This window comes from Chiloscyllium plagiosum, chromosome 3, assembly GCF_004010195.1.
Source record: "Chiloscyllium plagiosum isolate BGI_BamShark_2017 chromosome 3, ASM401019v2, whole genome shotgun sequence".
NCBI lineage: Eukaryota > Metazoa > Chordata > Chondrichthyes > Orectolobiformes > Hemiscylliidae > Chiloscyllium > Chiloscyllium plagiosum.
In genome coordinates this window covers 79,924,688-79,951,281 of record NC_057712.1, presented here as the reverse complement: position 1 = coordinate 79,951,281, position 26,594 = coordinate 79,924,688, and the positions used below count along the sequence as shown (strand labels likewise).

The 26,594-nt window shown below is 38.6% G+C and overlaps 1 protein-coding gene across 2 annotated transcripts in view; it reads left to right on the top strand.

Moving 5' to 3' along the window:
* The window catches only part of LOC122546367 (cytosolic carboxypeptidase 2-like), a 183,080-nt gene extending 162,185 nt beyond the window's left edge, over window positions 1–20,895 (top strand). The window contains exons 19-24 of one of the 2 annotated variants that reach the window (XM_043685104.1): window positions 295–434; window positions 1,483–1,627; window positions 2,381–2,494; window positions 4,638–4,691; window positions 5,826–5,985; window positions 20,047–20,895. In XM_043685104.1, coding sequence (XP_043541039.1) covers window positions 295–434; window positions 1,483–1,627; window positions 2,381–2,494; window positions 4,638–4,691; window positions 5,826–5,985; window positions 20,047–20,153 — 720 coding nt within the window. In that variant the 3' untranslated portion in view covers window positions 20,154–20,895. Of the gene's footprint in view, window positions 1–294; window positions 435–1,482; window positions 1,628–2,380; window positions 2,495–4,637; window positions 4,692–5,825; window positions 5,986–19,346; window positions 19,529–20,046 lie in introns of those variants that run through there. The other variant, XM_043685107.1, reaches the window with a different exon arrangement.
* Window positions 20,896–26,594: the final 5,699 nt, after the last annotated feature.

The following is a 26,594-nucleotide window of genomic DNA, read 5'->3' as shown; positions in this document are numbered from 1 at the left end:
TACACTCTTGTTGTGTGTAATAGGTGCCACAAGTTTCAAATTGTGTTTTAGCTTTTTGTTTAATTTACCCATTTTCTATCGAGGCCAAGAAGTTTTAATTCGAGATGTCTGTTTTCTTAATTGTCTGGGGTACGTTTTTGCTTCAAATTATCCAGATTGAATCTAGTTAAGCTTAATAATAAAACTGTCAGATTTTCCTACAAATCAAATATTCATGTCTATGACAAGTGTTGTCAGTATTGAAGTATTAAAAATTCATGTGCCTATAGTCTTAATTTTATTATACTTTCACAGAACCTCTTGAAAAAGCAGCCAAGACATCAACAAGCAAAGAATTTTCTTCAGCTGGAAGATAAGATGTCTCTGGAGTCAATACAGCAATGCTGCACATTGCTAAGCCAGATAAACTTGCCTGAGGCTGTGCTCGATTCAGAGTATGTATTCAATCCACTGGAAGAATTCAACACATATTAAAACTGTATAAAATTGTATAAACATGCTTCAAGATTTATAAGTTTGTGCTTCTTTTTGTAAGTTGTATGTGCCTGTCTATAGAATGCAACCTTTCCAGTGCATTCCTGGTATAATCTGATAGGACCAATGTGGGGCAGCAGAAAGGCCACATGACCAAGATATACCTGCCAGGAACTCCTGCATTTCATTTACAACTCACCAAGGTTCCTTCCACAACATCTTCCAAAGCCATGGCTTCTCCTGCCTGTGCGAATCAGGGCAACAGACACATAGGAACATCACAATCTCAAAGTTCCCCTCCAAGTTGCATACCACCTTGAAATGGAACTATAATGTTGTTTCTTTACTGTCATTGGATCAAATGCCATGAAACCTCCTCCTGAATGGCATTGTGACTGCACCTACATCAAATGGACTCCAGTTGTTCAAGAAGACAGCTTGCACTCCCTTCTCAAAAGTAAGTAGTGATAGTCAACAATTGATCCCATATATCCTTTGAGCAAGTAAAATCACTGGGCACATCATTCTACGTTTTTGGATATTTTTCCAATCAAGGTCAGGACCGCCATTGATTGAGGTAATTTTGTGACAACATTTTATCATCCCCTTATAAAGGAACAAAACATATTTCTGTTGGCTTACTGGGAGTGAGGAAGTCCATACTCATTTGGACCTACCATCCTGTGACAGTTATCTTTTCATAGTTATATATTTATGGTATTTTCAGGCACTTTTCAAACTGGCACAGTTGAAATGAGTGACATTGAACTAAATGTCCCATTCAAATGAGACAGATTTGATGTTGTTTGTGGTTAACAAAGTGCCATTAACGGGCTTGACTTTAAATTACTCCTATTGCAGTACCAGTATTTTATCACAGATGACACTCTACTTATCTGATGGAGAAGAAAAAATGATACTTCTCCTTATTAATTGTAATACTATCATGGCAGGAATTTCTGATTAAATGCATTAGCATCTAAACAAAAATGCCTCTACATTTTTCAGAACAAGTGAAGACAGCGATAGTGAGTTTGAATCAGAAGTAACACTTTATTCCAAAACAAAGCCAACAAAACAAAAACCCTCAAAAGTCAGATCTGCTCTTCCTGCCCTCTCCATTCGTCAAATGGGCAAGCTGAAATCAAAGCAGGTAAATATGGACATATTTTATTGAGCTTGTCACCTGATATTGCAGGTGATTCATTTGTGGTAAGAATAAGTGGTATACAGCAAGATGTTGGTAGGTCTGCTGGCAGGTTATTTGGCCTGAACATGTTTCCTCAAATATTGTTATTTTGCCAAGGGTATTCTGATGTGTTGTCTCAGTTGAGAGTATTTTCTGGGTGTGAGGAAGGACCCAACACTTACTTTGGACTTGGCCACATTGCTATTGTATGCTACCTTTGAACAGGTCTCATAAATGCATAAAATCTAACCAAGAACTGCGGGATGCTGGAAATCTAAAACAAAAACAGAAATTGCTGCAGTACTTCAGCAAGTCTGGCAGTATCTGTGCAGAGAAATCAGAGTTCTGTTCTGAAGAAGGGTCACTGAATCTGAAACGCTAAATCTGCTTTCTGTCCGCAGATGCTACCAATCTACCAAGTTTCTCCAGCAACTTCTGTTTTTATGTGATAAATGTATCACTGACAGAATAATTGCCTGGCGCATCAAGGTAAATAAACAGATATCCAGCCAACAAGTGGGTTTTTGTTTTGAGGTCAATGTCGGCAGGCACATACTGGCATGAATCCAAGATGGGGCTGCTGTGGACCATCAGGACAATATCTTTAAACACGTTCCTGTGAACTAACTGGGGGCGGGGGGAGGGGCTTAGAACTCTCTTGTCAAGCGAAGCAAATGAATTTACTATAAAATAAACAAGCCAACTAACAAATTACAGATCAATCAGAGGATCTTGAAGAGCTATACACCATTTGTGAATCAATATGCAAACCGCAGCAATGGAGGAATCCCAATGTTTGCCCAGGAACGTATAGTGGAAAGAACAGCAAAGGTAAAGCACAGAGCTGTCATTGGAATGAAGAAGGTTAAATGCTTTCTATGCGTTGTTCATACAAACAATGCTGATTGACATTTATGAACAATGTTATACTATAACTTTGCATTGTGTTTCTACTGGAGGTTTGTTTTCACAATTTTAAGATCCTCAAAGGCAGAATAGAAAGTCCAATAGATAGGAACAAACAGAATATGTCAGTAAATATTGTTAATCCTTCTCTTGATCCAGCATCATAACTTTGTTTCATGTGACTTTCATTGACAGGGGTATGTCAATTTTAACAAAATTGGCTTCAGCTGGTTTTGACTTTGGAAGGTCAGAGCATCGCTTGGTATGGTCAATAGGCAATGTATTCTCACATGCAGTTAGACTTAATTATGGTATTTATAGGAAATAGACCTCTTAAAGCTATCAGCTGCACCTTACTGACGATGGGCAAAGTCAGGGATTGTGAGTTCAGATCCTGTCCACCTTTTGCCTATAATCTAAGTTGTCTCTACTGTTAGACATGCTTTCTTTCAGATAAGTCCTTATCTGCCCTTTCAGGTTGATGAAAAAAATGTTTCAACATTACTTAAATAGCAGTATTGCTAGGCCCAGCATTTGGATATCAACAACAACAAATTGCTTTGTGATTGAGCAAGATCATGCCATTGTAAATGAGCAGGTTGGACTTCCTACTATAAAACAGTGACTATATTTCAATATTTAATTAGCTGTGAAGCACTTTGGACATCCCGAGATCACAAAAGTAGCAATATAAAATTCATGTTCTTTTTTGAACTGTATTAAATGGTTATTTCAATCTTTGTTAAGAATACAAGGTTTGGTGATCTATCTCTCAAGCTAATTTCCTCTTGTCCAAAATAGGAGTAGAAATAGATCATTCAGCCCCTCAAACCTGCTCTGCCATACAATAAGATTATGGCTGATCTGTTTGTTTTTTAAATTCCACATTTCCATCTTCTCCTGATAATCTTTGATTCCCTGACATAACAACAATCTATCCACTTCTACTTTAAAAATATTAAATGATCCATCTTTAACACCTTCTGAGACAGTGTTCAACAGTTGCACAATGCTCTTAAAGAAAAGGAAATCTCCCTATCTCTGTCCTGAAAGGGTGATTCCTCATTTTAAATAGTGCCCTCTGGTTTGGAATTGCCTACAAGATAAAATATTATTTTGATATCCACTTTCTTAAGACAGTTCAGGATTTTATAAACTTCAATCAAGTCCCTCCTAATTCAACAAGTTCAGTCTGTCTAATCAATCCTCATAAGACAACCTGCTCATTCCAGGTATCAATCTAGTAAATCTCCTATGACCCATTTCCAATGCATTTATACATTTATTTAAGTAAGAGACCAAAACTGCACACAATGTTCAAATTGTTGTCTCAGTCCTATATAGGTGAAGCATAGTGTTCTTACTTTTATATTCAATTTCTCCTGTGATAAAGGATAGCATTCCATTAGTCTTTAATCAATGTTTAATTATATGCAGAATCTGCACATTAACATATTTCCTGGAAAATGGGAAGCCTTCAAAATGAGATAACGAGAGTCCAGAGACCAGTATATTCACGTTAGGGTGAAAGGAAAGGCTGGTAGGTCTAGGAAATGCTGGATGATTAGAGAATTGAGGTTTTGTTTAAGAAAAAGGAAACATATGTCAGGTATAGACAGCAGAGATCGAGTGAATCCTTATAGTACAAAGGCTGTAGGAGTATACTTAGGAGGGCAATCAGGGGGGTGAAAAGAGGACATGAGATAGCTGTGGCAAATAGGGTTAAAGAGAATCCAAAGGGATTTTATAAAGACATTAAGGACAAAAGGGTAACTAGGGATCGTACTCAATGATCAACATATTGCTCCTAGAATTCACAAATCCCACAGAACTTTCAAACGATCTTGGTGTCAGTTTCAGAAACACTGAAGTAGATAAATATATTTGAATTTCATCTCATTTAGCAAATGACAGGGAAAAGTTATTGTGGAACTTTTCTACAAGGGATTAAGGTCTGATCCATGGCATTCCATACACTGTAAAGTGAACTTGGACATTGATCCAAATAGCCTTTTATTATTCTCTGCTTCCTTACACTTTGACTTAACTAATGACTGATATTTTGCAGCGATTAAAAGAAATGGAAAAAGCTGAAAAATTACAAGAACAATCAAACTCTCATGTAAGTATCTCCAGTGTCATACATGAATCTTATTTTCCCAAGCCAATTTTAACTTATCCACTTATTGCTTTGCAATTGCCATCAAATATTTCCATCCATTAGGAAGATGTTCACAAGTCTTTAACAATGTCACTAGAATCCCTATAGTGTGGAAGCAGGCCATTCAGCTCAAAGAATCCACACTGACTCTCCTAAGAGCATCGCACCCAGACCCACCCACATCCCTGTAACCCCATATTTCTCATGGCCAACCCACTTAACCTACACATCTTTGGAATATGGGAGGAAACTGGAGGACCCAAAGGAAACCCACACAAGCACAGGAAAAATAGGCAATCTCCACACATCCAGTCGCCCAAGGGTGGAATCAAACCCAGTTCCCTGGTACTGTAACACAGCAGTGCTTACCACAGAGCCACTGTGCCAACCTATTTACCATCAGACTATTAATTTTATTTACAGGCGCATCACCTTCATTCTTCATGTCTTGAAGTGTAGACATAAGCAAAATTATGGATGCACTGTGATTGAAGAGTTAGTGAATTAGATGGAGCTAAATTAAATGCAATTGATTTGCCATTCACCCAGGGGCATCAATCAAACTTTGTTTCCTATATTACATTGTTACAATATTCTACTGCCCCTGCTAATGTCTGTCAGTCTGATACTTCTGTTTGAACTAAAATATCGAAAAGCAAGCAACTGTCATTAGATTAGATTACATTACAGTGTGGAATCAGGCCCTTCGGCCCAACAAGTCCACACCGACCCACAACCCACCCATACCCCTATATTTACCAATTATGTAACACTACGGGCAATTTAACATGGTCAATTCACCTGACCTGCACATCTTTGGATTGTGGGAGGAAACCAGAGCACCCGGAGGAAACCCACGCAGACACGGGGAGAATGTGCAAAATCCACACAGTTAGTCACCTGAGGCAGGAATTGAACCCGGGTCTCAGGCACTGTGAAGCAGCAGTGCTAACCACTGTGCCACCGTGCCGTCATGGAATTAAACTAAAAATAACCAAAGCTAACTGTATTCCTTCAAGGGATTTTATATTTAAAAGTGCAATTGTCCAAAGATAATCAACTGAGAACTAATTGTTTGTGGTATTTTTCTTTTAGTTACTAAGAAAGAAAGAAGAATTCAGTCATATCCCAGTTAAGAATCAGATATTCTACGTCTGCACTGACCACCAGTGTAATAAAGGATTAAACAGACAAACAATAGGAAGTAAGAAGGAAGCAGTATTTTCCCAACATGAGAACAACTACAGAAACATTGGTAAGGAAAAAAATGGGGCAGTCGTTTACTTTGAATACTTGCAGATGCCTTAACTGCATATAGAGCACATCAGCATGGTCCTAGATTAATTTCTTCCATATTCTGAGATACTGGATTTAACTGCAGTAGTGGAAGTGACAGAATTAGGCCTATTCCTCTGGGATATGGAAGGAAAATAGTTAGATGAAGGTATTGCTCTTAATTGCTTATCATTAATCCCTATTGAAAAATGCAGAAAATAGAGCCATTTGTAAATTCAAGTGATGTATTCTAAAGTGAGTCATGACTAATTGTTTTTCTTTGTTTCTTGCTTCTATTTTCATGTCACATATAGGGGACTATAAGACCACATACACCTCCCATTTTGAGCTTCATTCAATGCATTTGATGTATTAATATTTCTTCATTCTATATAAGGAAGGAAAATAAATCAGCTCACCAATAAATGCCAAAGTTGTGTTCAGTTAGATTTGTAATAATTTTCATATGGATTGTATAATATTTTACAGTTCAATAAGATATTAAGATATTTATTCAGGCATGCATATAACAAATGCAAAAACAAATGATGTTTAGTGGAATTTGCCTTTATTTTGAATGGTAGTTTGGCTAAAATTACATTTCTACAACTCAAGATTGCCACCAGCAGGAATTTAATATAATTGCAACTTTGCCACAACTTTGGTCGAGGTTTTCATGAAAGTATTACCCCTAGAATATAGCTATGAGTTATCTAATTTATTCGGGTTAGTGACCTCATAATAAAGGATCTTCGAGGCAAGAGTGATTGTAAAATATTGCAATTTCACATTCTGTTTGCAAGTTTTTTTTATTATTTCAAGGGATGTGGGCATCACTGATTAGGCCAACATTTATTGGCCTTCCTAATTGCTCAGCAAGCAGGAAAGAGCCAAATACCTTGCTGGAAGCTCTGCATTAGGAATCACGTGCAAATCACATGCAAATAAGGATGGCCGATTTCTTTCCTTAACAGACTCTGGATTACTAGACCAGTGAAATTATCACTAAGAGAACACCTCCACTTAAGAGTCAAATACATGATCACTGGTTTACAAGACCAGTGTTCTAACAAATGAGCTATGAAACCTAAGTTAAGATTAATAACCATGGTGGTGCTCAGAGCTTTGGCTGTGGCAGTGTTGGTGTTTGGAATGGGGACTCCTGGCTGCAGAAGGCTTGAAGCATGGACAGGCTCTCAGTGGGTGTTTGGCTGTGAGAGTGGCAGTGCCTGCAGTGGGGATTCCCGGCTGCCGTGTGCCTGAAGCATCGTTGTCTTTGCTATACCAGTAGCAGGGACCCCTTGAGGCCTGGGACACCTTGCTGAAGCCCTGGAGCTGTGGTTGAAGATCTCTTGTACAGAAGATGAACCCTATTTGTGTAAATTTTTTTATTCTTTGTATAGTTCAAATTTGCACCAGATTGTGACGACAAAACACTTTTCACTGTATCTTTCGAGGTAGATGTGACAGCACCTAACATAATAAGTTGAGTGAGAAAGATTGATATAAAACTAATGTCTTAAACTTAGATTAAGGCAAGTGAAAAGCTCTGAAGGCAGATTTAGTGTAAGTGGACTGGAAAAGAAACACTCAAGACACCTAGATTTGTTTGTACCACAGATTACAATCCCATTTAAATAAGACACTGTTTCCTTGGTCTTCATGTCAAAGGAACCAATTTCACATTTTGACACATTATACTCCATTTGCCATTGTTTTTATTCACTCACTCGAGCTATCTTTAACCCTTTATGATTCTTATGTCCTAACTCAGCAATTTAGCATTTATGTATCTATCCCCTCATCCATGTAGATTCTAAATATTATGAAATAACAACAACTCCTATGACATTCCACTGGTTACTGCCTGCCAACCAGTCTTTTATTCATGATAATAATTTTCCTCCTGCACCATGAGCTCTTATTTAGTTTAGTAGTCTTCGATGTGGCATCTTACCAAGTACCCTTTGGAAATCCAAGTATATCAAATTCACTGGTACCCTTTTATCTATGTAGTTCATCAAGAAATTCTTGCATATGTTGGTTAATCATAATCTTCCAAGAATGTAAACTGAGGTAAATATCGACAGTAGCAGGAAAACTATTAGGTTAATGAAAACCGTGAGTGAAAGAGTGAGTTTATTAATTGCTGAACATGAGAAGAAGTAATAAGGCAACACACTTACATACAAATTAGGATTGAGAGGGGAGTGCAAAAAAGCCTGGATTTAAAAGAAAATGGCATATGGACCAATTTCTGAATTGTTTGTGAAGAGGAGGCAGTTGAATTTTGCTGCTGTTGCAGTAAAGGTTACCAGTAGCATTGGTGTTGGGAGCTGAATAGTCAATTTCAAGCTTCTGAGTTCAGCAGGTTGGTTGAGTCTCTTTATTGTCTTAACGAGCTGGTTTGGTCTCCTTCCTTTCGGAAAGATGTTGTGAAACTTGAAAGGGTTCAGAAAAGATTTACAAGGATGTTGCCAGGGTTGGAGGATTTGAGCTATAGGGAGAGGCTGAACAGGCTGGGGCTTTTTTCCCTGGAGCGTCGGAGGCTGAGGGGTGACCTTATAGAGGTTTACAAAATTATGAGGGGTGTGGATAGAATAAATAGACAGAGTATTTTCCCTGGGGTCGGGGAGTCCAGAACTAGAGGGTATAGGTTTAGGGTGAGAGGGGAAAGATATAAAAGAGACCGAAGGGGCAACTTTTTCACGTAGAGCGTGGTACGTGTATGGAATGAGCTGCCAGATGAAGTGGTGGAGGCGAGTACAATTGCAACATTTAAGAGGCATTTGGATGGGTATATGAATAGGAAGGGTTTGAGGGATATGGCCGGGTGCTGGCAGGTGGGACTAGATTGGGTTGGGATATCTGGTCGGCATGGAAAGATTGGACCGAAGGGTCTGTTTCCATGCTGTACATCTCTATGACTATGACTCTATGACAAGGTTGACTAGGAGATACTTCCTCAACTGTGACATTCAGGGTGCGCTAAGACCAAAGAACAACAAAGCACAGGAACAGGCCTTTCGGCCCACCAAGACTGTGCTTATGCATGATGCCTTTCTAAACTAATTATATTTTGCCTCTACAAAGTCAATATCCCCTGCCTATTCAATTATCTGCCTTGATGCCTCTTGAACATCGCTATTGTATCCACCCCCACCACCTCCTCTATATGCACATTCCAGACACTCTCCACCTTCTGTGCAGAAAAACTTGCCTCTCACATCTTTAAATGTACCCCTTTTTATCTTAAACTTGCATCTCCAAATAACTGACATTACTACTCTGGGAAAAAGATTCAAACTATCCATTCAATCCATGCCTCTCATAATATTGTAAACTTCTATCAGGTCGCCCTCATCCTTCGATGTTCAAGTGAAGTATACCTTCAAAACCAGCCACCATCCTGGTAAACCATTTCTGTATCCTCTCCAAAGCCTCTCCATCCTCCTGGTAATGTGGAAACCAGAATTGTATGCAATATTCCAAATGTGGCCTACAAATTTATACAGCTGTGATGTGACTTGCCAATTTTTATAATCTATGCCAAACCAATGAAGGCAAGCAAGCTACATGCCTTCTTGACCACCTTATTCACTTGTCACTTTCAAGGAACTGTGGACCTGTACGCCGAGATCCCTTTGTATGTTGGTGCTACTGAGTGCTTTGCCATTTACAGTATACTTCTCTCCTGCATTGGATATTTTAAAATGCATCACCTTGCATTTGTCCGGATTCATCTGCCATTTCTCCACCAAGTCTCCAACCTATCTATATTCTACTGTATCCTCTAGCAATCTCTTCACTATCTGCAGATCCCCAATCTTGATGTCATCTGCAAACTGACTAATCAGGTCACCTACATTCTTCTCCAAATCATGTATATAATTTACAAACAACCAAGGTTCCCGTACTGACCCCTGCAGAACACCAATCTCACTGATGTTCAATCAGAAAATTGTGCTTCCACCACTAATCTTTATCTTCTATTACTAAGCCAGTTTTGACTCCATCTTACCAGCTCACTGCTGATCCCATTTGACTTTACCTTTTGTAACAGCCTACCATGAGGTACCTTATGCTAAAGTCCTGCCCTCATCAGTCATCATTATCATTTCCTAAGAAACTTCAATCAAGTTTGTGAAACACCAGCTTGACTTGCCCTGCTCAAAGCCATGTTGCCTATCACTAATTAGTCTGTAATTTTCCAAGTGTGAGTAAATCATATCCCTAAGAAATTTCTCCAACAATTTCTCAACCACTGCCCTGTAATTTCCTGTATTATCCTGTTGCCCTTCTTAAACAAAGGAATACCATTGGCTATTCTTCGGTCCTCTGGGGCCTCTTCTCTGATTAAAAGCGAAACAAAGATTTTGTACAAGGTTAACAGTTTTTTCCCTCGCGCCCCAAGCTGCCAGTCTTGTACCTCTCTCAACCAAGTCTTTGTTTTGGGACAATATCATATTTATATGCACTAATCCAAGCTCTAAGTTCTTACCTGCCATACTCCTTGCATTAAATCCTCTCCTCCGGTATTTATCCTGCTGCGGCTGCCGCTGTTCACGCCCAGGTTTGCTCTCCTTCACTCTGTTGCTGATGTTGTCACTGCTTGGATTGATCTCTAATGCTTGAATCTAGGCTAATACACACTGTATCTTGGCCTGCTAGTCCATATGAGAGAATTCAGTCCCACTAGTACAGAGGAGTAGAGTTGAAATTGGTTGTTTATGTTTTTTGAGGCAAAACATGAAATGCATCTGTGGTTTGGGATGTAGTCCATGGGATACGGCTTGCTGTTGAGTGGAGTCATCATTCTCTTGTTACCTTAGTAGTTACAAGAGATTCCAGATTGACTAGCATCTTCCCTCTTTGAAGAGTTGTTATTTGAATTTATCTTCACATCTTTCGATGTGACATTTCATGGCGCTCTCTTCAGACAACAACATTATTTACATTCGCAGCCATTTTTTGGCTGTGTCAGTTCTCCTATTTTTAAAAAAATCAATATTTGGAATTACACATTAAAATCCTCTTAGTACTTTGGGTTCATAAATTAATTTTGTTAAATTTTAACTATAATTGTAAATGTAGTGACTAACATACTTTATTGAAAAGAATTGATGTTTTGCATCTTTGCAATGTCAATTTTGGTTACTATATGTACTTTTATAAACTTTACGAATACAGTACTATTTTTGTTAAAAGAGAGCAGCTCAGAGAAGATTGCCATTATCCTGCTAATTATTTAATCAAAATTCAGGGATATTTGCATTCAAATTTGCGAGACCAATATAAACTACTTCAAAAGGTCAATCTGGCAAATTCAAATACAATTCAAATAGAAAGGTTGCTATTTCCATTATGTCAAATAAATCAAAGGAAAAGCATTTTTTGTCAGACAAAATCTGTGAATCACCAAGTCAAAGCACTGGTTCTTTCTTGCTAATCTACCAATAATTTTCACTAATCACAGCAATAATCTATGATCACTTAGAAGCATAAGCTTAACAGGTCAATTTTCATTTGTCAAATTGCAGACCTGACTAACTCTGGAAGAAATCTGTTATTTCTATGTTCTATGAATGGTCCAAAACACTTTGTTTTGAAAGAAGGACTGATCCAATAAAAGCAAATCATTGAAATTTCAGGAAGCATTTGAACACCACGCCCATCTCTGTGTGCCAAGAGCTTGAATAGGGATTGGATATTTGTGGCAGGCTTAAGTTATGAAAGTTGTATACCAATTCTACAGTAGTAGATAATTGAAGATATTAGGAATGAGACATCAATAAGTGGCTACTGAAGTTAAAGACAGTGCGTAAACATATTGTGGCATAATATGCATAACTTAATGATTACCTTCATTATTGTTGGCCACAGCATACATAGAGATCTTGACTTCTGTTTTTGCAAGATTCAGCATTATAGAGGGCAGAATTTTCAGCTTCCCTGAGTGGTATGGGCAAAAGTAAGAAAACTGGGAAAATATGGCAGAAAAAAAGAAAAAAATATTTTCCCCTTAGAGTTTAGACATGAATCTCAGTAATGAGTGGAACTACCTTATTCCAATCAATTTATACGATTATTATTTGTATAGTAATCCTGTCTCATTTTTATGCAGTTCCCAATTCACCTCTCCTTCCCCAATAAACTTGATTGTGACAATTCCCAACGTGGAAATCAGAGTGATTACCTGGCAGCAACAGCTCTAGGCCTTGAGACAATTCTGTCCTTCATCACTACACCTTAGTCCATGGTCCATGGATACCATCCTCCTCCAGCCTTCCTGCAAGGAATTAGGTATTGCCAAACCACCAAACTCACCATATCATCATTGCTAATTTCAGACCAACCCGCATGCCAATTCAGCACTTCAAGACTTCACTTTGGATCTCAGGAACACTTATGACTTGTATTCTTCCAGGTCACTTTGCATGCTAGAATGTGCACACATCTTGTGCGTCTATAAAGAATGCAACTTATGACTCTTAGCTTACATTTTCAGTGGTAACTCACTTAGAGGCTTCCAGGCTCTGTGCATTGCATTGGTTTTCAGCTCAATGACTTTCCAGAGTAGACGTGTTGCTAAATGGCACCAAACTATGTTAATGTTGCATATATAGAATATACCAGTAGCTTACATGGCAAACAAACACAGCATGTGCATCAACAAAATGGCCATGTATGAAATTCAAAGGGAACCATGTCTTAATGGGATCAAGGGGGACTGCCCACTCATTCAGGTGTACTAACAAAGACAGTTACTGGACATATCTGATTCCAGTCCAGCCAGTTGGCTAACATCAGTCAGGAGCTTGGTCTTAGCAGTGTCTGGGCATCGTCAGGCTATAGTGGGATTCTCCATCTTTCCTGGCCTCCCTCAGGTACAGGGAGCTATAGCCTGCATCAATGTTGCTTTGAGAGCACCCGATCGGCAACTTGCAGTGTTTATCAACAGAAAAGGCTTCCACTCCTCAATGTTCAATGTTTCTGTGACCATAGATGCCAGATTTTGAAAGTCTAAGCCAGATAACCTGGGAGATGCTGTGAAGCATACATACTGGAGACTTTCCAAGGTCTTTGGACCATGCAGGGATGGCTGCTGGGAGACAAGGCATACCCAACATAGGTAATGACACCTTTACAAAACCCTTACAGTGTTCAACAGAGAAAGAACACTTTCACTACAGCCATATTGGATGAGATGGATTATTAAGATGAGGTTTCGATGCCTGATACACTCTGGCAGTATCATGGAGTGTAGTCCAGAAAGGGTGTGCTATATTATTGTGACATACTGTGCCCTTCATGACTGGAGCTGACAAAGGAGAATGTCCCAGATGTAAAGGAAATGGTGGTGGGGGAAAAGGGAAGTTTGACAGCAATCTCTTTAGGATAAGAATCACAAGAATTGATGAAGAGAAACATCAAGAGCTCATGATAGAGTAATGCATCATTGAGTATGAGCCAAGGTAGAATTGAATCATTATCTACTTCCAGGATGAATGAGTTGGGTTGCCAACTCATTCAAAATGAGTTCCTTTTATTGTGAAATGTACTGTTGGTTATGTGACAAATTAGTCCAAAATATACATTGACATGATTACTTCTGTAGTTGTTGAATTTGTCTGTTCCTAAAGAAATGTTTTTATTCCATACAATTGGCTGCTTGATACCTTGAGGCGATCCCACCCTCAAATATCTACACATTACAGATCTTCCTCAATGAAAAGGAGCATGCTGCAATCAGAGAGCTAGGGCAGCAATTCCACATGGACCTGAGGTTAGGCAACTCTTGTGGATTCAGTCAGCATATGCTATCCAAATGTTGTGGAGTGAAGTCTTATGATTAGCAGAAAGCTGGAATTAATCCTGAGGAACTTGTTATTTACTCTTCCATCATCAGTTAGCCTTCAATGTTTCCGAAATCTTGTGACTGCTAAATTGTCTTGAAATGGTTGAGTATCCTATAGGTCCGCATTTAGCAGGAATGCGGTAGCACTTTGTAGGCTTATCTTGGCAGACCACGGAAAGATCAGGTAGAGTGGATATGCAAGCTTTCCATTATTCACCTCTAATGCCCATTCAATCATCACTGAATTCCATACCATAACTTACAAAGTGGTGTGAATATGGATTTGTGCAGGACAACCCTTACTACAATTCCTGAATATTGCTTGTAGCCTCAGTGATGTTCACATTAAAATCAAATGCTTTGGCTGCAAACATTAATGCCCTGAGATGTTGGAGAGAAGTAGGCCTTTCAGCCCAGCCAGCCATTCTATTATTCAATGAGATCATGACTGCACTGGTAATCCTGAATTCTACTTTGTTGACTTTTCCTCATAGCCCTTGATTCCCTTAATAATTAAAAATCTGTCTATCTCAGTCTGGAGTACATTTAATAACCCTTAACAAGGCTCTTCGGTCCTCTGTGGTAAGGAATTCCACAGATCTTTTATTCCTCTGAAAGAGGATATTCCTTCCAACTCTGACTGAGATGGGCAATCATGTATTCTGAGATCATGTCCTTTGGTCCAGACTCTCCCACAAGGGGAAACAACCTCTCCGCATTCACCTTCATCAAGTCCATTAGGAATCTTGTATGTTTCAATAAGATCACCACTGATTCTTCGAAATGCCAGTGAGTATACACCAAACGTACACCACCTTCATATGACAGTACCTCCATACCAAGTATTAGCTGAGAGAACCCTCTCTGGGCTGCCTCCAATCGCAGTATATCTTTCCTTCAATGAAGAGCCCAAAACTGTTCACAGTATTCCAGCTGTGGTCAGACTAGTGCTTTGTATATCTTTAGCAATTTCTCCCTCTGCTTGTATTCTATTCCCTCTGATATAAAGGCCAACATTCCATTTTCTTTTTCTATTATCTGCTGATTTGAATGCCATCTTTCTGTGATTCATGCATGAGGAGTTGCAAATCGGTTTGTGCTGCAGCCTTCTGTAATCTTTCTCCATTTATATATTATTTAGCTGTTCTATTACAGTCATAGAGTCAGAGAGTCATAGAGATGTACAGCACGGAAACAGACCCTTGGGTCCAACTTGTCCATGCCGACCAGATATCCCAACCCAATCTAATCCCACCTGCCCATATCCCTCCAAACCCTTCCTATTCATATATCCATCCAGATGCCTTTTAAATGTTGCTGTTGTACCAGCCTCCACCACTTCCTCTGGCCGCTCATTCCATACACGCACCTCCTTCTGCGTGAAAAAGTTGCCCCTTAGGTCTCTTTTATATCTTGCCCCTCTCACCCTAAACCTATGCCCTCTCATTCTGGACTCCCCCACCCCTTTGTCTATTTATCCTATCCATGCCCCTCATGATTTTATAAACCTCTATAAGCTCACCCCTCAGCCTCCGACGCTCCAGGTTAAACAGCCCCAGCCTGTTCAGCCTTTCACTATCACTCCAATCCTCCAACCCTGGCAACATCCTTGTAAATTTTTTCTGAACCTATTCAGGTTTCACAGTATCTTTCTGAAAGGAGGGAGACTAGAATTACATGCAATATTCCAACTCCTGTACTCAATACTCTGACCACTAAAGGAAAGCATACCAAACGCGTCCTTCACTATCCCATCCACCTGCGACTCCACTTTCAAGGAGCTATGAACTTGCACTCCAAGCTCTCTTTATTCAGCAACACTCCCCAGAACCTCACCATCAAGTGTATAAGTCCTGCTAAGATTTGCTTTCCCAAAATGCAGCACCTCACATTTATCTAAATTATATTCCATCTGCCACTTCTCAGCCCATTGGCCTATCTGATCAAGATCCTGTTATAATCTGAGGTAACCCTCTTCGCTGTCCACTACACCTTCAATTTTGGTGTCATCTGCAAACTTACTAACTGTTCCACTTATGCTCACATTCAAATCCTTGTGGCATCAGGTCACAGGCCTCCAGTCCGAAAAACAACCCTCCAACACCACACTCTGTCTTGTATCTTTGAGCCAGTTCTGTATCCAAATGGCTAGTTCTCCCTGTATTCCATGAGATCTAACCTTGTTTACTAGTCTCCCATGGGGAACCTTGTTGAATGCCTTACTGAAGTCCATATAGATCACGTCTACCGCTCTGCCCTCATCAATCCTCTTTGTTACTTTTTCAAAAAACTCAATCAAGTTTGTGAGAGATGATTTCCCACACACAAAGCCATGTTGACTATCCCTAATCAGTTCTTGCTTTTCCACATACATGTACATCCTGTCCCTCAGAATTCTCTCCAACAACTTGCCCATCACTGACATCAGACTCACCGGTCTATTGTTCCCTGGCTTGTCCTTATCACCTTCATAAACAGTGGCACCACTTTAGCCAACCTCCAGTCTTCCGGCACCTCACCTGTGACTATCGATGATACAAATATTTCAGTAAGAGGCCAGGCAATCACTTCCCTAGCTTCCCACAGAGTTCAGGGGTACACCTGATCAGGTCCTGGGGATTTATTCACTTTTATGCGTTTCAAGACATCCAGCACTTCCACCTCAGTTATATGAGCATTCTCAAGATGTCACCATCTATTTTCCGACATTCTATGTCTTCCATGTTCTTTTCCACCATAAATACTGATGCAAAATTCTCGTTTAGTATCTACCCCATCTCCTGCGGCTCCACACAAAGGCTGCCTTGCTGATCTTTGAGGGGCCCTATTCTCTCCCTCATTACCCTTTTGTCCTTAATGTATTTATAAAAACCCTTTGGATTCTTCTTAACTCTTTTTGCCAAAGCTATCTCATGTCCCTTTTTTGCCCTGATGATTTCTGGGATGGCGGGATTACCTTACACTGAAAGACTGGAGCGACTGGGCTTGTATACCCTTGAGTTTAGAAGACTGAGAGGGGATCTGATTGAGACATAAGATTATGAAAGCACCTATTGTCTATTGTCTATTATCTCTGTTTTAAAACTAATAGAATTATGGTTGCTGGCGCTAAAGTGCTCCCCCACTGACACCTCAGTCACCTGTCCTGCCTTATTTCCCAAAGGTAAGTCAAGTTTTGCACCTTCTCTAGTCGGTACATCCACATACTGAATCAGAAAATTTTCTTGTACACACTTAACAAATTCCATTCCATCTAAACCCTTAACACTATAGCAGTCCCAGTCGATGTTTGGAAAGTTAAAATCCCCTACCATGACCACCCTATTATTCTTATAGATAATTGAGACCTCCTTACAAATTTGTTTCTTAATTTCCCGCTCACTATTAGGGGGTCTATAATACAATCCCAATAAGGTGATCATCCCTTTCTGATTTCTCAGTTCTACCCAAATAATTTCCCTGGATGTATTTCCAGGAATATCCTCCCTCAGTACAGCTGTAATGCTATCCCTTATCAAAAACACGTCTGCCCCTCCTCTCTTGCCTCCCTTTCTATCCTTCCTGTAGCATTTGTATCCCGGAACATTAAGCTGCCAGTCCTGTCTGTCCCTGAGCCACGTTTCTATAATTGCTATGATATCCCAGCCCCATGTTTCTGACCATGCTCTGAGTTCATCTGCCTTCCCTGTTTGGCCTCTTGCATTGAAATAAATGCAGTTTAATTTATCAGTCCTACCTTGTTCTCTGCTTTGTTCCTGCCTGCCCTGACTGTTTGACTCGCTTTTGTTCTCAACTGTACCAGTCTCAGATTGATCACCTTCCGCACTATCTCCCAGGTCCCGTTCCCCTCCCACCTTACAAGTTTAAATCCTTGCAAGCAGCTCTAGCAAATCTCCCTGCCAGTATATTAGTCCCCTTGGTTCCTTGTGACCAAGTACATAGCATCACATTTTTTCATATTATATTCTAATTGCCCCCTATTTTTGCCTATTCGCTGAACATGTCTAAGTCCCTTTTTGAGTTATCTTCACCACTGTTTTTGGGACATTCACAAACTTGGCTGCAATACATTTACTTTCCTCATCCAAGTCATTAATGCACATTGCAAATAATTTTGGCCACAGCACTGATCCCTAAATCATTTCTCGTTACAGGTTGTGATCCTGAAAATACACCCTTTTTCCCAACTCTCTAGTTTCTGTGAGTTAGCCAATTCCCTATCCATGCTAATACAATACCTCCAATATCAATTCTTATTTTATTAAGTGGCCTAAGTGGTACCTTATCAAATGCTTTCTGAAAATCCAGTATATTACACCCACTGCTTCCTATCCTGCTTGTTGACTCCTCAAAGACTTGTAGTAAACTTATCATGCATAATTTACCCTTACTGAAGCACCTGTTGACTCTGCTTGATCATGTCATGTATTGTTAACTTCTCTGTTAATTCATCCATTATAATAGACTCAAATACCTTCCCCATAACTGACCTATAGTTCCCTGCTTTTGACTTCACTTTTTAAACAAAAGGGACTTCAATGATTTCTGTCCCTGGCTGTTTTAAATCTTCAGGGACTTTTCCAGAGTCTGACAATTCTCTGAAAAGTTAGCAATTTGGGAGGATAAGGTGGGAGGATAAGGTGGGTGAAAGCCACTGACTGGACTGGGTAATACTGAATCCCAAAGTCCCTCCATACCAAGAATCAACTTAATGAACCCTCTCTGGGTTGCCTCCAACAGTTGTAGTCCGTGAACCTTGGTGAGAGATATGAGCAGTGGCAGAGTTAGAATGAGTATGAGGAAGCACAGAGAAGATAATGATACTTACCCTTGCAGAGTGCAAAAGATCACTTTCTTCCTGGGCATTTCTTTTAAACTGGGATATTGCGCTGACTCAAGGCACTAATTTTAGTCCAGGCTGGCTGAGTCTGGTGTGTGTCCTCTTTGTGGCTCAACAAGAAAAAGGGATGGCACTCCTCTCCAGCCCCTGTCCACCAGCACCTCAATGTATCTATCTGCAAAGAAGGAGATACCTTCCCTTTCTGGGCCATTTGTTTGGGGATAATGCTGGAACAATGTAGAATAAGGGACACTTCTTGGCTTCCCTCCTCTGAAGTAGTGCATAACTGGGGGTCAGATATGATATGAGTGGTGTGAACATCACAAAGCCCCATCCACTGGCAGGCGCTTCTGCATCTCCTGCCCCATGATGCCAAGAGATGTGCGCCAGAGGGGCCAGTTGCACAATTAACGAGCTGAAGAGCCACAGGCTGCATCAACAATGCCATCATGGACTATGGTAATCTGGCAGCCATGAATCTCATTGAAATATACACATTGCCAAGAAAAAGGAAAGTTCAGTCTATTGTGATTATTTTATGGCCACACTTTGCATTTGTAATTTCTGAACCAAAGATGGTTCAATGCTTACGTGTTTAAAAAAATTGTTTCGGGATGGAGCTCATTCCATGTTTTTCCCATAGATGGCTCAGACTGTCTGATGTTCCAGTAATGGTGTTGTCAATGGGCTCCATCCAGGTCACGTTACTGTGGAGCTAAGAACTTCTGTTTTCTTAAGTCGAAGCAAAATACCACAGATGCTGGAAATCCGAAATAATAAAAGAGAATACTAGAGAAAGGCAGCATCTGTGGAGAGAGTGAAATACATTCAACGTTTCAAGTCCAAAAACTCTTTAGAACTTCTGTTGTCTGCTGGCAATGATTGGTTTTTACATGTGCTCAATTTTCACCTCCAGTTAATTGTGTTGCTTCATTTGGAGAATTCCATTTGCTGTAGTTTTCTGGAGGCTCATCAGAATTTACTATTGTCATATTGCTGGCTCCAGATAATCTAGGGGACCAATGGTGATTTCCTCGTGCTAATTCTGCTAAACAATGGAGGTTATTGAAATCATACACAAACCCAATCTTTTTCCCAAGTGTAAATATTTGAACTGGCAAAAATGAGGAGTCAGATTAGGTTGACCATCTAGCCCTGGGCAAATCCTGATGGAAATTGCTGTCCCTATTTCAGCAGCATTCTTGCACTTTGCCAGGAGATTCAATATCAATGCATTGGGTCATCAGGTTGGGTATGGGTTATTCAAAGTTTACAATTTCAGTTCACAATGCACTTTGTTTATGGAATCACTTAAAAATTAAGAAATGTTTATTGTCTTACAGAAGCAACATCTGCTTTTAAAGATGTTTGTGTGGTGGGCTTAACTCAAGATAAAAGGTATTCCAAACATTCAATATTTAATTCGCCAGTGGCAAGTAATGAAAAGTGAGAAAAGAGTACATAACAGTTGAAAATATAACCTTTACATAAAATGGAATAAACTTTATTTTGACATAGTTCTCTTTACCTACAATCAAGAACTATCAATTCCTTTTCTGAGCAGTTTTTATTTGTATCTGATATTGGATTACTTTGATATGATTCTGTGAAATAATTGAATGAGCTATTACTGTACTGAGTAATCAATTAAAACAACAAAATTAATGTTTGATGTGGAAGTATATTGTAATACCTTTCAAAATATTTTAGACTATAAGTCTTAAAACAACAGATTGTGCATCCAGACTTCCAGCATTAGTTTGGATTTTTAGAATGATTAAGAAGTTTCATGATTTTATAATTTAATACATATTTGTTTTTAATATTATTATGACATAGAAGTGTGCATTCTGTGCTACAATATCGTTCCTAATTATGATTCCCAACACAGCAAGTTTCCAATCCAATTAAAGCAAGTGATCTGGGATTGCCTTTCCTTTTAGTTGGGATTAGTTCTCACTACAAATAAATGTGAGATGGAAGAAACTAAAGACCATTTTATTTGAAAAATATATGGACATATTGCTTTAGCATTGAACATTGTGAAATTAACCTTGACTAACAAGGAGTAACAATAATTAATAACTGGTAGGTGATGATATAGTGGTAATGTTATTGCATTAGTGAGCCAGAAGGTCAGGCTAATATTCTGGGGTTTGTGTTCAAACCACAGTGATATTTAAATACAATTAATGAATTATTAAAATCAATTTTTTGAAAAACTACATTGATTATTACAAAATCCCACATGGTTTACATTAGAGAAGGATATCTACTGTCACAAGACTCACCACAGACTCTTAGCTGCTCTCTGAATTAGCAATTCAGGTAGGCAATGATTACTGGTTTTATTAGTGATGGTGCCAGTAAAGAACTAAAAAAAGAATAAACTGTTCGTACTGGCAGTCTGAAATAAAATTAGATGATGGATATAAACAGCAGATGGATCAGCACTTTTTTGCTTTGAGAGTAGAATTGGCATGCAATCTGGCTCCTATGGCAAGTTCACAGTTTTAGCAACTTGATATGGTTGGAGTCAAGTTCGAGACTTCCTACATGGAAGAGAGCAATTTCGAGGTCCAAATACACAGGTTTGTATGGTGGAAAGAATATTGGAAATTTTCATCCATGGAATGTACAGATGTATGTTGTAATCAAAGCTAAGCTATTTTGCTTTAAATAAATGATTTCTTAATGCATTTGGTACAATAATACATTTTAAAATGATTGGTTATTTCTCCCAAACCACTTAGATATGGCATACAACAGGAATAAAGATCATGTGTATTTAGTCACTTTTATTAGATCTGGCACATAGTCATAATTAACAGGGAATTACCTCAATGCCTTTTTCATAGATGTTGTTTGGAATTAAGAATCTTATTAAACTTGTGAATTATAACGTCATTAATTCTGGTTTTAATGATTGACTGTGCCCTTTTAGTTAGAGATTTCCTGGTTTCTGAAATTTGTCAGTAAAATAAATGGATTTTCATTTTATTTTAAGATCATGTCATACACATTGCAACAAGTTGGATGAATATCAATGCCATTTCATAGTATTTCAAGTATCTATACAGATCCAGGAGGTGAGGGCTGGGGTGCGTGGTGAAACTTGCTTCATACTTAACTGCAAACTTCCTTTTCTACACAGACATTGTTCCATAAGAAATTTTTTTGTTCATAGAAATATAGTGTAGTATTTAAAGCCCTGTCACCAAAAACATTCTATAATGTCTTCCATTGTCCAGTGCTCAGAAATTGCCACTGCTAAAGAGATTGAGAACTGAGGCAGAAGAATCATCTGTGGTAAATATTTATTAAAAAAAAAAATCCCACAACCCCTCTATTGTTGACTAACACAGTACAGTATATGGCATGAAGATGAACCCCTCTGTTAGTTAAACTAAACACCCAGAAAAGCTCACCTCAAAATCTGATAAAACGAGCAAGAACTCATTTAAAGAAAAATAACATGAATTTATTTTTTACCTCTAAAAGTGAACATCAAACAACTACTAATAATTCTAAGACCCCCTTTCTCTTAACTGCTTATTATCTGCTTCCAACTATATAACAATATACTGTTCCAATAAGATATTTATTAAAATTACATCAGCTTAATTTCAAAACCACACCGTTGCTGTTGTCTTCTGTGATTTTCTTCCTCTGTCAGAGCATCTCCCTGGGGTTGTCATCTTTCTTTCTATTGAGAGTACATTTCATATGAAAAGGTATCTTTGATAGAAAGCATTTCCTAATTTCTTGGAGAACAAGATGTTAGTTCGCCTTGCATTTGTCTTGATGGCAGTTGCTCTCTGACCAATTTTCAAAATGCCCACATTTTATATTCCCCAACATCAGATCGTCTCATTGAACCAAACGCGACTGGGTTTTAGTAGTCTGGGGCATAATTTAAACTGATTAAATTTGAATTGTTGTCAATCAAAATAGCAACCAAAACTCAGGTATCCATTTCACAGCCAAATGTTACACATTTTCAATTTTCCAGTACACTCTGGGACTGCTATCTAGTTCTATACACAGGTAAACTCTCAGTTCAGAACTGCATTCACTCTTGCAAAGGTACAGTACACAACTTCAACTTCATAACAAGTCAGTAATTGTTATTGTATGATCAATTCCTTGATAGTTCACATAACTTTGCAGCAAGTGCAGATGTTTTGACAGAACATTCAACCCTAATATTTTTCATTATTAATATTTCAGCATTTTAGATTACTGAAAATTAAGTTGCCTTTGAACTCCATTTGATTCACTTCATCATTTGTAATTAATTGCTCAAATTGCTAAAATATTATCTTTTAAAAACATCAGGAACATTCTCAAACACAACAAAATGATGTATTACTTAGCGCATACCTCATTGGGTCTGAGATAACTTTTATCGTTTAGTCTAATTATAACCTCTGCAAGTGAATTCAAGGACACATGTCGCAATTAATTGGATGTTAGAATATCTGACAATTCGGAAGTACTAGTGATGGCCTTGTTAACTGACTAAACATTAATTAATATGCATCTCTTTCGTGGTATTCTCAAGATAAGATCAGATAATGAAGAACTTTAAAATTATTTGGTTCCTTTTTTTCCCAAAATGCCAACCTTACCATTGCTCAATTAAATCATCAAATTCCTTTTCTAAACAAATCCAGTGTCCAGGTTTTAAATCTCACTTTTTGGCAACTTAACCCAGATATATAAAAGAGGTGTTTTTTAGCATCTGTCCTAAATTTGGCCTTTGTATCCCTAAATCTTTGTTCTCTTGTCTGATTCCTTAAAGGGTTGTTTCATATTACCTTTCCCAGTTTTATTAAGTATCAGAGATTACTTTGTATAGGTACCTATAAAATTTGTTGCGAAAAATTGAAATGCCTTGGTTTTTCAAGTTTCATTTATGTTCTTACTGACATTGGAGACTAGATGCTTGGCACTGCCTAAGAGGCCAATACCTACTAAAGATAGTTAGAAATGGAACACAATGAAGGACAGAACACAGCAAAAAAATCACTCAAAATATGAAAGTTACTATTTCACATTAATGTAGCAATCATCTCAGGACATTTCACAAAGGCATAATCAGAAAAGCTGGATGAGCCAAGAAAGGAGCTATAATGAGGGATGCCAGAAGCACGATGGACTGCAGAGTAGAATCATGGCAGAGAAGGCATTCAAGGGGGAATTCAGATTATTAAGTCTAGGGGTTGAAACAAAGCAGCCAATAGTGAGTGAAAAAAGACTAGAGAATTTCAAATTGTGGAGTTTAGATGTATAAAGGCATAGTCAATGTCTGAATGTGTGTGTACTCTTATCAATAGGGCTAGAGTAGGTTTCAATCCTTAAATACATGTCTCAATAATAAATATTGCTACATTAATAGTAAATACACTTTTATACAACTCTGGAAGCTACCTATTGTCAGCAAAAAGTTTGAGAGATAAATTGAACGAGTTATAATTAACATCAATTATTATTTTTAGGCATTGATGTAATTTTGGCAGCTTTGAGGGGTGCAAGATCTTTTTTTCTCAATAACCGTTCTGTAGTTAGAGTACTCTTTTTTGATTGAAAACAGGAACTATGACCATGACTGCTACTGTTAGGCTGTTATGACACTGAAGTGCACATGCAATGAAGAAATATATTTTGGCTGCTTTCGAACCAGATCAAATCTTCTGAATGCAATCATCTATCCAAACTACTTAAATTCTCAGACTGACATGATGATGAGAACATGATTTGATAGTTCAGCAACTGCCTATTATTTTAAAGTTTGTAATACACTGCAAGATATTCCGTCTCTTTCTCTAAAATCTGTGCAAAATTAATACATTGCTAACAAGCCTGTGTTAATTATGGTAAGAATGTAAAGGAAATATATTCAGCTGAATAATTTAATTAGGTATAGCTTTATTCCCAGAAAGCAAAATAAGAGTTTCCAGTCACAGATCTTGGGAACAAAATGCTGAGATGGTCCAAAAACAAACTTTACTTCAATATCCTTTTTGCAAAATAAAAACACATTAAGATCATACAAATAGACAGTCAGGAATGGTCACCACTTATCTGGAATCAGTGGAGAACAAACCTCAGGGTGGCCAGCACTGGGGCTACAAGCAGCACAACAGATTTGAAGTCCATGACTAGGTTAAGTGCAGGAGTTCTCACAGGAATGAGTGGAGGGGAGGTCTGTGGGATTTGGGTCTTGATAGAGAGGCTGGTGTGGTAGTAAACACCCAAAGGAGGTACATCTTGGGGAGGGGAAGAGTGGTGTGATATCAATATAATAAGGTGGCTCTTGAGGGAACTTTCCAATTGGAGACAATTTGCCAGGTCTCCCATACCTCCAAATTCCTCTTCAGAAATTGCACCTCAAGTGGTCAATAATTTGGGCAATTACAGGTCAAAGACTGTCAAGGGTTGTCATGTATATTCAAGGTTGAGATAGACAGATTTCTAATCATTAAGGGAATCAAGGGTTATAAACGTGGACAGGAAAATGGGATTGACAATTTAGAACAGTCATGACCTTACTGAATGGCAGAGTAGGTACTTAATGGGCCAAATGGCCTATTTCTGCTCCTACAATTTGTGGTCTTCGAGGTGGGCTGTCCTGGGCCTCACCATCCTATATAAAATTGCAGCTAGAGTGGGGTCAGGTAGGAGAGCATTGAGAAGACCTTCCAGACCTGCCTCTAGAAATTCAGATTTCAAATTGTTATTATAAACCGGAGAAATGCAAGACACTGATTTCACCACAATGGAGGTACCCACTCTCCTGCTAGAGAAATCTGCAGGATCATCATTTTTATGCTCAAAAGAAATAAAACATTAAATTTTGCAACTTGGACTGTTAGAAAACAAGAATAATCTCAAGCTACAGTCCAGAATAACAACTATTATATGTTATTCAATTTGACATTGTTAACCTCAGTGAGGCCAACATTCTTCAGTAAGAACAGCTTTTTAAAAAAAAAATCAAGCAAGGATACACCTTCTATGGGAAAAGAAAGGCTGACAGTCAGTCAATCTTGTGACTACAAGTTTGGTTTAGCCACCCAGAATAGGACCTTAGATGCACTGTCAGAATCTCAATTGTTACAGTGCAGGAGACTGTTTGACCCATTGTACCTACACCTGCCCTATGAATAAGATGTGTCTTTTCAACATAACCCAGAATATTGTTTCTATTGACATTATCTACTGTCTTCCCAAATACCTCAAGGGAACCTGCATCCACAACACTTAAAATGGTTTTCTCACTTCACGTTTTCTTCTTTTACAAATAAACTTGCGCACGCCTTCTTGTTCTTGATCCTTTTCAGAGAGGATACATTTTCTTCCTATAAAAGTCCAATCAGCCTTATTATTTTGAAACCTATCAAATCTCCTCTTAGCCTTCTTTCCTGACCCAATTTCTTCAATATATTCCACTACAAATCTTTTCCAAAATCACAATCACCTATGGGCACATTACACTTAAACTAGCCTGAAGATGGGAAACCAACATCTAACTGAGTGCCACCCACCAACTGTGCGTCCTATATGAATGCCTCAGGAAACAGGAATTACCATGTGTCAAATACAAACCACCTCTCAACACCCCACAAGCCAGAACAGCAGAACAGAACGGCCACAGAATCTTTTGAGAAATGGTAAGTGATGCCCACAACCAACTCCACAAATATGAATGGGAAACTTCACGCGAAAAACTCTACACCAACACAACTGATCAGGAATGGACAAGTACACTAGAATGAGCCATCAACACTAAACAGCAGACCAAGACAAAGAAAAGACTAGCCCTACAAGAAAAACTGGACAAGCTCATATGCAGCAATAACATAAGACAATTCAGAAGCTTGGATAA